The sequence below is a fragment of the Oryx dammah genome, unplaced genomic scaffold, assembly GCF_014754425.2.
Source record: "Oryx dammah isolate SB20612 unplaced genomic scaffold, SCBI_Odam_1.1 HiC_scaffold_17, whole genome shotgun sequence".
Taxonomy (NCBI): Eukaryota; Metazoa; Chordata; class Mammalia; order Artiodactyla; family Bovidae; genus Oryx; species Oryx dammah.
The window spans coordinates 64,194,005-64,207,001 of NW_024070201.1; the positions used below are offsets into that span (position 1 = coordinate 64,194,005).

The window sequence follows — 12,997 nt, forward strand, 5'->3', positions numbered from 1 at the left end:
TGTGGTGGTGGTGAGGGCAGCCACTAAACCAAAGGATTTGTTTTAGAGTGTAGGAGGTGTGATGACATAGAGAGGAAGACCCTTTGGATTGAGTGGCTCTTCCATTTTGATATTTTAGGTAGACCTACTTTCTTGCTTAGGAGTATGCAAACTATGGCCCAGGGGCGAAAGCCAGTCCACTGTGCCCAAATTCAGAATGGTTTTTACCCTTTTAAAGTGGTTGAGAAAAACTAAACATTTGCAGTAGCTTTTAATGATAGGGGATACCAACTTTGAACTTCGGCCACCTGTCCCTTTCCGCCCCCGCCAGAAGAATTCTGTTCTCTTCATTAGTAGACTTGCACTACTGAAAAATTGCTCTTGATTGTTATGTCAGTATTTTGAATTGCATCACTAAAAGTTGTGTAAAATACTCTCTTCCCTCCTCTTCTAATAAGTACTGGTGTAATATCTTTAATTTGGCCTTCTGTGCTGCACAGCCTATAATATTTACTGTCTGACCCAAAACACTGGCAGATCTCTGTGCTGTGGTCTTCAGTCTGATTTCTGGTTTGCAGAATGGGTGTGGAGCCTATTTCAGAGGACTACTGTGAAGACTGACGGATGTTAGACTTTTGCCAGGTGCTAATGTCAGTAGATGTTAGATTTTCCGGAGTGAGAAGTCAATAACCATCTTCTTAAGGGCCGTTAAAGAGAGCATGCGAGGTTTGGGGACCAGGATGGGGGCGGTGCTCAGAACTCACCTTTGAGAATCAACCCACCCAAGGAACAGCATACCCCAGTGTTGCTGTCCAGCCCCTGAGTCATGGACCTTGGGCCTCACAAGGGCCACATCCTGCCAGCTCTGCAAATCCCCACAATGTTAATGCCGCTGGGATATAATTTTCCTCATGAAACGCAATGAAGCATAACTAAAAAATGTAAGTAACAGCTTCGGGCCCTTAATGAGGCTATAAATACAGTATGAAAATAATTTATACAGCTATTTCCTGGTGAAGAGCTGTCCTTTTCTTAGACCTCTTCGCTTTTCTCTTTGCTTGCCTCATTAATACTAGCCATTGGCTTTCTTTGCTCACTCATTTTAAGAAGGAAACAAGGACTCGTCACTTTGTAGCGGCTGTTGCTCTGCCTTGCACGAGAGAGGCAAATGGAAATGGAGAGGGAAGCACAGATGCTGGGCAGACAGCTCAGCTTGTGCACTGTCCAGGTGACTCACTCCATCCATAAATCATTCCTGTGGGAAATTTACGCCCCATCTTCTTTCAGGGTCAGTGTAAATATAATATGCTGTATGTGTAAATATTAAAGTGAAAATGTTAGTTGCTCAGTTGTCTCCGACTCTTTGCGATCCAGTGGACTGTAGCCTCCCAGGCTCCTCTATCCGTGGGATTCTCCAGGCAAGAATACTGGAATGGGTTGCCATTCTCCTCTTCAGGGGATCTTCCCAACCCAGGGATTGAACTCAGGTGTCCTGCATTGCAGGCAGATTCTTTACAGTCTGAGCCACAAGGGAAGCTCCATGAAATCTGTGTAAAAATGAGATCTTTGAATGCTAAGGGTGTCAGCCCTGGGCCGAATCCATGAGTCATTTTATAACTTCTCCCCTATGTCCCTGGGCCGTATCTTCTTTGAACAAGTGGATATGCAGAGACTGGGGTTCTTAGAATGGGCTCTCAAGGCGGGCAGGTTGCTGTGCAGAGTTTTGACAGCTGAGACCTGGTCCAGCTTCTGCACGTGGAGGCAGAGGCCCATCCTCACACTAGGCTCGGACATCCATGTGTGAATCCTCTCACCCTGCTGACAGCTAGGATGCTCCCCAGATAGCTCTAGCGGGAAGCAGTTGGTTTGATGAGAACCCGACGGCTCTGGGAAGTGCTCAAGACAGATGTGTCTGGTTCCATCTGACACCAGTGCCACCACGAGTCGAAAGGACCTGCAGGGATTTTTCAGGGCTGCTGAGAAACTAATCATGGTGGACCTGCTCACTTGGTGCTTTATGTGTGCCCATGCCTGAGATGTTCATGTGTATTTGAAAGAGCAAGTCAAAGGGAAAGCAGATGGTTGTCTTCAGTGGCCTCGTAACATGATGTGTATTGGCACCAGGGAACGGGAAGAGGTGTGTTTATTCTCCAGGGAGGTTTTAGGGGAAAGTCTAGTTGAGATCAGCAGATGGGAACACTAAGCTGTATGTGTGTCTGTACGTATACGTGTATATGTCTTGTTTTGTTCTTCACGGAGCCTGCAGACCCAATGGTCAGGAAGCAAAGGCTAAAAGCGAAGGTGATTGGACACAAATCTGAAAGCAGGGCCTGTTGATAGTTTGCAGATGCCAAGTCTGTATGACATCACGATAAGGGGTGACCTTACAGGAGGAAGATCAACAGAGGGAGGGAGGAGCATGTGGAGGGCTCCAATCAGTGCAAGCGAATTCCCGTTTCTCAGTGGAAAAAGTCAGCATTGCTTACTGCCTGTTCCAGAAGGCACAGAAGGCAGCAGCTGTCTTGAGTTTTTGCAGCACCCCTTCATCAAATAAAAATTTGTGGGTGCCAAAAATTTTGGAAGAAACAGCAGCAGCAGCTTCTTCTTTCCTTTTTCCCAATGGGGGAGGACTTGGGTGTGTTTTTTTTGTTGTTGTTCTTGGTGCAGATGGTGTAGTTATTTTAAGTAAGTGATGTGCTGCTGTAGTGAAAATGGGCAACTCTTTTTCATTTTTCAGCTTAATGAAAAAAGAAAAAGGAGAAGGAAAAATCCCAGCTAGCCAACTTTGTGCTAATGCTTGTCTTTTTTGGATTCTAAATGTGTCCCAAGACACTGAGATGGGATAAATATTTCAGCCACTAGAAAGTCCTGCTGTCGAGCTCAAAAGATTTCTAACCTCTTTTAAAGCCGGCAGGGTAGTAATTTCCTTATACTCATCCAGACACCCCCATGTCCCTTATTTTTATGTATGTACAGATCCCACTCACCTTCTAAGGGGATGAGGCAGGGGGTAGATGGAACTTTCCAAGGTGCAGTGTGAGGGATGGGGGATAAATCAGTAACTAGACATTTGGTTTTCTTCTGAGAATAACCACAGATATTTGTTGAGAACCTACTAAATGTCAGATGCCCAAGACTCAGAGCAAAACAAAGCAGTGCCCTTTGGGGTTGTGCAGTCTGGTGGAGAGATAGTACAGATGCATTGGGGAGCACACATCAGGATGAGGGAGAACATGGAACACTCCCAGAGCTGGAAACGGGGGGACCGGCTTTAGACGGGGTGTCGGTGAAGGAATCTCAGAGTCAGGGATGTAAAGTGGAGGACGAATGAGATTAGTCAGATGTAGCCGTTTGCCAGGGCTGCCGTGACAAGGAAACATGGTGAGCAGCTTCAACACCAGACATTTCTTTACTCATGACTCTGGAGTCCAGAAGTCTGAGATCAAAGTGTGCAGAATTGGTTTCTTTTGAGGCCTATCTCCTTGGCTTGTAGACAGCTGTCTTCTTCCAGAGTTTTCACATGACCCTCCCTGTATGTGTCTGTGTCCTCATCCCTTTTTGTAAGGACACCAGACCGATGGGATTAGGGCCCACGCAAACGGCCTCATCTTAACTTCGTTGTTGTTTTTCAGTCGCTAAGTCGTGTCTGACTCTGTGACCCGATGGACTGCAGCACCCCAGGCTCCTTTTCATCCACTATCTCCCCGAGTTTACTCAAATTCATGTCCATTGAGTCAGTGATGTTATCTAATCATCTCATCCTCTGCCGCCCCCTTCTCCTTTGGCCTTCAGTCTTTCCCAGCATTTTAACTTAATCACCCTTTTTAAAGTCCCTGCCTCCCAACACAGTCACATTCTGAGATACAGGGGTGAAGACCTCAGCATGTGAGAGGACACATTCAACCCATAATACCAGATGCAAGGTGTGTGGAAGAATCGAGGTCCGTGGACAGCATGAGCAAAGGACCACTGGAGGCAGGACATTTGTGATGGAGGAGATGGAATGAGGTTGTAGAGGTTGGGGTGGGGAGGTGGGGCGGGTACCAGGTCTTATAAACCCTGGCAAGAGTTTTAGATTTATTACAAGGGCACAGAAGAGCCATCAGCAACATCTTCATCTGCTGTGAGGAGAAAGACCTGGGGTGGGGAAAGTGAGAAGTGAAAGGTTGGTTTAAGCCAGGACTTCTCAAATCGGCTCTCTTCTGCCATTTCAGGCCAGGTGGTTCTCTGTTGTGAGAGGCTGTCCTGTGTATTACGGGGGTGCATTCCTGGCCTCTACTCAATAGAAGCCACAACCAACAATGTCTCCAGACACTGCCATCTGTCCCCTGGGGGGCAAAAGTGCCCCCTGTTGAGAAGCACTGGTGTAAAGCAGACCCTGGATCTCGGTGGCTTGGATTGGATGGTGCCAGTTTAGTGAGGCACATTGGATGGGTTTGAGGAAGATTTTTTTCTGTAAACTTTTTATTTTGTAATGGGGTATAGCCGATTAGCCTGGAAAAAGAAATTCCAACCCACTCCAGTTTTCTTGCATGGGAAATCCCATAGACAGAAGAGCCTGGCAAGCTGTACAGTCCCTGGGGCCGCAAAAGAGTCAGACACAACTTTGCAACATAACTGATTAACAATGTGATGGTTTCAGGTGGACAGCAAAGGGACTCAGCCGTACATATACGTGTGTCTGTTCTCCCCCAAACTCCCCTCCCATCCAGGCTGCCACATAACAGTGAGCAGAGTTCCCTGTGCTGTACAGTAAGGTCCTTGTTGGTTTTTCATTTTAAATATAGCAGTGTGGACCTATCTATCCCAAAGTCCCTAACTATCCCTTTCCCGCATCCTCCCCTCTGGCAACCGTAGTGATTTGTGGAAGATTTTTGAAGACAGAGTCAGCATGATTCAACCTCTCTCGGCCTTGGCTTGTCCTTTTCCTTTTGTGTTTGTTGATCTTGTCACTTCTAAAGCACAAGGTTCTGCAGCCCTTGCACGCGTGATGGAGTTGCTGAGATGTGCACAAGAATGGTTCCTTGGCATTCTCATACACCGGGGCACGAGATCCGAGGTCCTGCCAGTAAAGCTCTGGGAGCCCTATGGCTTCAAGACCACCTGTGTCTAACCCACATGGTGTTTAGTCTGTACTCCACCCTCTCGTTTATCAAGTCCCCGTGCCTCCAGGCTCTGGATTCTCAGGGCAAGCACTTTGAAATCTAATCTGGCCAATTTTTCTGGCCCTGGAAATCTGTTTATCAGAATAAGATTTCACAGTCCCAGTGACTCTTCCAAGGGGCTTGCCTTCAAGAAGCTAGCTCTGCACTAGGAAGTGTAAGTGATTTCCAAACAAAACAGAATTGCAGCTATGTTCTAAGCCCTGAAGAGTTCCCTGTTTGTGGGGTGTGTGTGTTGGGGGGAGCCCAGAGCAGTTATTAGGAAACAGCTGGATGCATAGGTCTTCAGTGTTACGCATCAAGTCTCTGGAGGGGATCCAGCACCTGGCTGTCCTTCTAGGCTTGTCTCCTAGGAGCCCCACTCCGGCATCTCGTGCCTCTGTCTGGAGAGGGGCAGCTGGTTTCACGACCATCTCAGGGCTGGTGGTGGCTTTCGCAAGCCCAGTCTTGAGAGGGGTTCTGATATGGAGGGTGGGCTCAGTGGACAGAACCCCATGATTAGTGATATCTGGTTTGGGTGTAGAACGGGGGGGAAAGAGGAGGCACAGTACATTCTCAGTTCCAGACCGTCAGAGCTGTGTGGTTTTTCATTCCGTACCGTCTGTGCCCTGGGCTGAGCCTGTGTACTCTGATCTCTGCCATCTTCCTGTGGACGCGAGGGGCCCTTGCGCTCCATTTCTGCCTCTGCCAGCGGACCCTACAAATGCCACCTCTGTCCTGTGACCTCTCTCTAATGCCTTGAATTTTGACTTTATCTTAAGAACATTGAGGAAACCCTTCAACGGCTTTTGAAAGTCGAGAAGTGTCACGATCGATTTGCTCTTTGGAAAGGTCTCCCTGGCCACAGAGATGGGCCTGAAGGGAGGAGGCAGGGGTCACTTGTGACAGGGGTCCTGGTGAGAGGGTGTGGTGGTTAGGCTGATGTCATGGCTGTGGCAGTGGAGACCGGCGTGCAGGACTTGGTGCCTGGCCCTCGTAGTGGGTGGCTGAGTGAGGAGGGGACAAGGATGGTTTTTAGGAGCCCAGTGCAGGCTCTTAAGGCAGCATGAGGCCTCTCCCTATATCTGCTCTTCTAGAATTCTTCGGTGAATTACGAAAGCTCGTATTCAGTAGGGTGTTCCTGTACGTTGTTAACTCAGTGCAGCGGAGCAGGTGGTCTCTGAGGACTATCCATGGCACCTGGGCGGGTGTGGTACCCCTTGTCTACGGCTGTGTCTTTTCCAATTTGCTGCCTGCTTGCTCCAGTTATAAAGTGTTTTCAGTATTACCCCAGTAGTACCATAGCCACACAACAGGGTGACTGCCCGTTTCTCCTTGAGGAAGTCAGGGAACACTTCCGAGGTAGAGTAACAAAGAAGTTCTATGCTAACAGGTGTGTTGGGATTTCCCGGGAGACCCCATGGGTTGAAGGGCATTCCAGGTAGAAATCAGGTATAGGGTGCTGGCATGAAAGAAGGTGTGCTGTCGGGGGGCTGGCATGAGAGCCTGTGGAAGAGCCTCGAGGGCCCTCTCTCCTCCCACTGCTCCACAAAGGTCTGGACTTCCTCTTAATACGGGGCACTAAAATTGTTAGTATTCCCTTGTGCCTTTCCAGCCTGGAGGATGGAGCCTAGCTTCCATCTCTGCATCTTTAGAACCTACCTAGTGGATGAATATGGTCATAAAGTTTCAATAAATGCCTATTGTAGATTCAGGAGGGAGTCCTGGAAGGAGGGAGTCCTGGAAGGACTGGTCCGTTTTTTTTTTTTTTTTTAACAACTCCTTTTCCCCTAAGACTGTTTTATTTCCAATGGCTCATGATCTTTCAGACTTTGATCACAGCGGCTCAGATGGGTCCGATTGATCAGACCCTGGCTCCCTTGACAGTTAGCCTTCAGGGTCCGTAGGTGGACGAATTCAGCTCTCTTTGACCTCCCCTGTTTGCTTTCCAGCCCAAGAGTTGGCCCTATGGGATGAGGGGCCTGCCATTCTATGACTGTGTTCAGTGGAGTTGAGTCTCAACCTTGAGGCTTGGTGCTAAATCTCTGGGAACTCTTGGCAAGCCTTCCAGGGACTTGGTACTCTTATGGGGGTAGAAGGCCTGCACTCAAGTTTCAGCCTGGCCTTTCCTCCCCGTGTGACCCCAGGCAGGTTGGTTTTGTGGGCTGGGGCTCCTATTTCCTATAGTGAAATTATCTCCCAGTATTCCTGTCGACTTGGCCGGAGTTCAAGGATTCTGTGATCATAGGGCTGCAGAGTCTGAGACCTGGAAGGAGCCTGCAGTTCCCATTGTTGGAAGCGTTGAGAGTCCCTCGTTCACTCCTGCCTTGGAAAACTTTCTTTTTAGCCTCTGCCAATGACCAGAAGAAAAATGTGTGCATTTTGTGACCAGTCTTCGACAAAGCAAGAAGTCTGTGAGCGTCTGTTGTGTGCTCAGCACCAGTGAAGGGCTTTTCTCATGTAGGCCTCACAGAATCCCTGGGGGTGGGGCAGATCATATATCCATTTCACAGATGAGGAAACTGAGGCCCAGAGAGGCAACGTCACCCACTGGAAGTGCCACATGCACTGCCTGTGTGGAGGAAGAGTTGTGGGGGCCCGGGTCCTTGGCACCTTGGCCATGACGTCTCACCGCCCTGTCCCTTTCCTCCCACAGAGAGCCAGCTGCTCCCCGGGAACAACTTTACCAACGAGTGCAACATTCCAGGCAACTTCATGTGCAGCAACGGGCGGTGCATCCCCGGTGCCTGGCAGTGCGACGGACTGCCCGACTGCTTCGACAAGAGTGATGAGAAGGAGTGCCGTGAGTGGGCCTGCCCTTTGCTGGGGGTGCGGGCGGGGGGCCGTCCCGGGGTGTCAGTGGGGAGTTCCCCCCAGTCTGTGAGCTGCCAGTCGCGGGGCTCGGGCCTCTGGCCGGCTGTCCTGCCTGCTCCACCTGTAACTCACTCTCAGAGCAGCGTGGTCAGTGCAGAAGCAGAGGTCTTGGTGTGGTGGGAGCCACAGCTTTGGGGGAGCAGGGAACCCTTTCACCAGACTCTCCTCACCCCTGCCCTGGGGTCCTCTCACCGCCTCCCCCTCCCACATGGGATGCTGAGACTCCCAGAGGTTGAGCAGCTCCGGTGTCTCCTCACCTGCAAGCAGCCGACCTGGATTTGAACCCTGGCTGCCTGACCCTGGGGCCCGGGCTGGAGACCACCTTGCATGTCTTCCACATCGTGCAGCATTCTTGATGGTTAGGTCCACTGCAGCATCACCTCAGGTATCTGCCATGGAGTTGGTACTGACTTTATGGTAATCTGCTTCCAAATGCCCTTTTCTCTGCCGACACCTGGGGCAGCATTTTCAGATGGGCACCACCAGGACCAGGGTCTTTTCTTGTCCTCCCCATCCTTCTCCCTTCTTTAGCCTCTTACCCATTTTGTACCCCAAATCTGCACGAGATTTGGGTCGATGGTCATCTCCGAGAAAGAAGGCCCTGGGGGTGTGAGTTGAGGGGCCCCCAGAGAGTGGTGGGATCCTTCTCCCTGGTCGCAGAGCCTTATTTCTCTTCATTGCCAAAGCTGGGTGCTGCAGAGTGAGCTGGGCTGTGGCATGCTGGCTGGCAGGAAGCACACTGGGGCCAGTGTGGAGGCCCCGGGTTGTTCGGTGCCCGGGGACCACACAGCTGGACATTGGTTCTTGGCTGTTTCCTGGGCTTTGGGCATCGGGCCACAGGGCCTCTCGCACAGGAGAACTCTGTGTTCTGGCTCTGAATCTGCTGTCTTTCTGGAAGCCCGCTGAGGAAACGAGGAGATGATGATTATCTGAACTTTTCACATAGCTGTTACCAGGATTTGAGGCTCAGCCTGTTGACGTACAGGAAGCAGCGTTGGGTTTGAGGCCCCCTCCGAGGCCAGGCTCCCTCTCCCTCGTGACGTGCCCCCTCTGAGACCGGCCCCTCAGAGGTCTCCTTGGGTCCCTGATGCCTCCCCTGACTCTTCAGAGGAATTTTGGGAGGGGGTGGCTGAGAGTATGTTTTTTTGTGAGAGGTATTTCATCTTGTTTGTTGCAAGTGGATTTCTTCTGAATAGACCACTCTACATAATGCATTTTTATTTTTACAGAGTTATATTTTAAAAAAAAGTATGAAGCCTGTTTCAGCTTTTTCTGCTTCTAGCCTGGCTTCAAAACTGCGGGAAGTTGAATGTTTGTAATTTGAGGTTCAAATGAGACAGTATGTGTGAACCTTATAATCTGTCCAATTTTGAGCATTATTAAACATTCAGAATGTGAATGATCGTTTTTGGAATACAGTGTGTATTTGAACTCCCATAAATACAGATTGTGTTTAGCTGAACTAGGAATATTCAGACCGGGACAAGTTTGTGACAGGATGCAGGATCAAGAGTCGAGACCTAAGTTTGATTCCCAGCTTTGTCAGTTGCAGCTGTGTGATCATAATGTTCTCTGTGACATTCTCTGTCCTCTGCCAATCCAGTTCCATGATTTCAGAATTCATGCATAAACGGGAAGAGCTGATGAAAAGAGAAATTAAAAAAGAAAAGATGGTGTGGGCAGCTGCTTGGCGAGGTTTGGTTTGGTTTGGAACAGGCTCGCCTTGGCTACTCTCCATTATTTTTCTTCTCCTGTTTCCTACCCTTCACCCCCAAATGTAGTAGAGACTTTATTGGCATTTATTTAGTCTTTTGATCAAAACATAATTTAAAAAACCATACACATAAACACAGGCATTCACAAAACCTTTCCTCCATTGCCTCTCTATTTTTCTTTTAGTCTTTAAAGTATAAAAACAGAAGACCACTGGAAAGTTTAGACAACAGAGGGAAGGAAAAGAAGTCCCTTTTCTAAAAGAAATTCTCCTTGCAGTTCAGATTCCTTGTGTATTCCCTTCCAGTCCAGGACCTGAGGGTGTAAGACCTGGAGAAGCACTTTGTCCAAACCCCAACCCTCCTCCCCACCCTTCTCCCTACCATGCTGTGTGATTTTAGGAAAGCTACCAGAATGATCTAAAAGTTAGTCACTGGGAGGATTAAATGAGAATTCCTTAATCCTTCTGCTACCTCAACTCCCTCCTCTCAGAATGAGAGTAATCAGCCTTCTAAGTGGCATTGTTGTTACTTTTTAATTGCTGTGAAGCACACAGCGCCTGCCTGGGTACAGTCAGTGACTTGTAAACTTTGAGAGTTACTGGTCAGTCTGCACAGGGTATGGTGGTTGTCATGGGGCATGTGATTGAGTAACTTGCTTTTCCTACACTTTATTTTAGAGACCTTTGGCACATTCCTACACATGTAGCACCTGTAATTGTTGTTTTGTAGGTTACCGACCCTTCCATCCAGTAGATACTCTGTAATAATTTCCCTGTTGTCCAATGTTTAAGTCTTTTTTGCTTTTTTACTTCTGCTGATCAAACTGTTTAGGGTCCATTAAGGAACTTATCCATACCCAGAGGACAGAAATTCAGAATGGTTTCAGCCAGAGCCGGGATGGCCTGGGCCGAGGTCTCCAGGGTAGGTACTCTTTGATCCATCCTTTCAGGGACTCCCTAAGAGTGGTCGATTTAGAATCCATGCCACCTTCTTCTGTGTCTTGCTTAGAAGTTACAGGGTTCAATCTCTGATTCTTTGGAACAACCTGGTACTTACCAGGAGATGAGGGCAGCTGGTGTTCTCACTGGGGAGGAGGGATCGCCTCTAATGCCCTGTGAAATAGCTTTGGCATTTAGAAGAGAATACACTTCGTCAGGGAGTAGCCTTGCCCTTTCCAAAGGGTGAGAGAAGGGCCCGGAGAAGTGTGTACTGGAGGGTTACAAGGCAGAGAGCAGTTAATGCTGTATCCACAGCAGAGGAAAGATTTTTGTGAGACAGGAAGAAACTTTTTCATTTAAAGGTAATAACAAAAATTGGGGGAATGGGGAAGGAGAAAAAACAGCATCCCGCCTAGTCTGTCCTCTTTCATAGATCACTATTAGCATCTTACAAGTTTGCATTTAGGCTTTTCTCAGTTGTAATCACCAGAGGTATACAATTTTATATTTTAATTTTTTCCCAGGTAACATTTTAACATTTTTCTATGTTTTTACAGAGTATTTCTCTATCACTTTTAATGCTTAAACAGTCCATTCATTTAATATAATGTAGTTTCAGTTCAGTTCAGTTCAGTTGCTCAGTCATGTCCGTTATTTACCTATTATTTGGCATTCGCATTGTTTGCAGTTTTTCACTTAGAGATAGTGTTCATGGTTGTGAAATGAGGGTTTATATGACTTTCCCCCTATTTTGAGAAATTTTCTTAGCTTGATTCTCAGAAATGCAATGATTAGGTGAAAGGACGGGAGGTTTTTCTAACTCTTGATCAGACTGCCCGCTTGTTCTGCTAACGGTTTGCACCAGCTTGTTCTCTCACTGGCAACATGTGTGACTTCTGGCTTTATTTTAGTCTTGGCAGCTTTGGGAAATATCTTTAAAAAATAGCTTTTCTGGTTCATTTAATATAGTTGAAAACAGTTACATATTTTCACTTTTTAAAATTATCTGAAGTGGTTGATTGTTTTCCCGTTCCCCTGTTTACTGGTTGTATTTCTGACCTTCTAAAATATTAATGGGCTAGAATAAATTTCCAACTAGGTTGAGTCATTGAATTTTCCACCTGAAGAGTTTTGAGAGTAGAGGCTCATTTGGGGATAAGCTGAGTGTATTTCTGTTCCTAGTTAGTGGAATGCCCTAAATGATTGTTTTATCCAGATAACTTTTCCTTGGAATAAAAGGGTATGTTTTAAAAAAACATAAAGTTCCATGAAAGCCCTGATTATGACAAGAGCAATGGCATGCCGTTACTTGAGCTTCCTCTGGGCTGCACTAGCCGGGCACTTTACGGTATATTAACATGGATTGTCCGAAGCCTGATGAGAAAGGCACTGTTGTTATCTCCGGTTGAGCAGACTGACCCATAGAGAGATGATGCAGAACTCGACGGCTGTTCCCAAGAGTAAGTCCTTGTAACCTTTCTCTTATCAGAGAGCACCAGTGGGTTCATTCAGTCTTTTGTACATGGATCCATGTTATTCTGCTGAACAGGATTGTACTGCATGGTATCACTACTGATCTACTTCTCACGAAACAGAAGAAACATCAGGAGTGTCTTCCTGTGGACAGGCATACCTTGGAGATGGTGTGGTTTCACTTCTAGACCATCTCAGTAAAGCAAGTCACACAAATTTTTTAGTTTCCCAGTGCATATGAAAGTTGTGTTTATACTATCCTGTAGGCTTCCCCAGTGGCTCAGTGGTAAGGAATCCACCTGCAATGTGGGAGACTCAAGAGACACAGGTTTGATCCCTGGGTCAGGAAGATCTGGAGGAGGAAATGGAAACACACTCTAGGATTCTTGCCAGGAAAATCCCATGGAAAGAGGAGGAGCCTAGAGGGCTGCAGTCTATAGGGTCACAAAGAGTCGAGCACAACGGAGCAACTGAACGGCAGCAGCAACAGTAGTCTATTAAGTATGCGATAGAATGATGTCTAAAAATAATGTACATATTTTAATTAAAACATTAAAATTGCTTTAAACTACTAGCCATCATCTGAGCCTTCAACGAGTTGTAATCATTTTACTGGTGAAGCATCTTCCCTTGGTTGTTGATGGCTGCTGACTGATTGGGGTTGTGATTGCTGAAGGTTGAGATGGTTTTGGCAGTTTCTTAAAATAAGAAACAGTGAAGTTTGCTGCATTGCCTCTCTCATGAACAATTTCTCTGTAGTGGCGATGCTGTTGCTAGCATTTGATGTATAGATCTTCTTTTAAAAGTGGAGTCAGTCCTATCAAACTTGCTGCTTCTTATCAACCAAGTTTATGTAATGTCCTAAGTCCTTTGTTGT

General features: G+C 47.4%; 1 protein-coding gene across 1 annotated transcript in view; it reads left to right on the forward strand.

Annotated features, from left to right (window-relative positions):
• Positions 1–12,997, forward strand: part of LDLRAD3 (low density lipoprotein receptor class A domain containing 3) — a 269,205-nt gene that overhangs the window by 72,888 nt on the left and 183,320 nt on the right. The window contains exon 2 of the mRNA XM_040259025.1: positions 7,777–7,923. Within this exon, the coding sequence (XP_040114959.1) occupies positions 7,777–7,923 (147 nt within the window). The remainder of the gene's footprint in view (positions 1–7,776; positions 7,924–12,997) is intronic.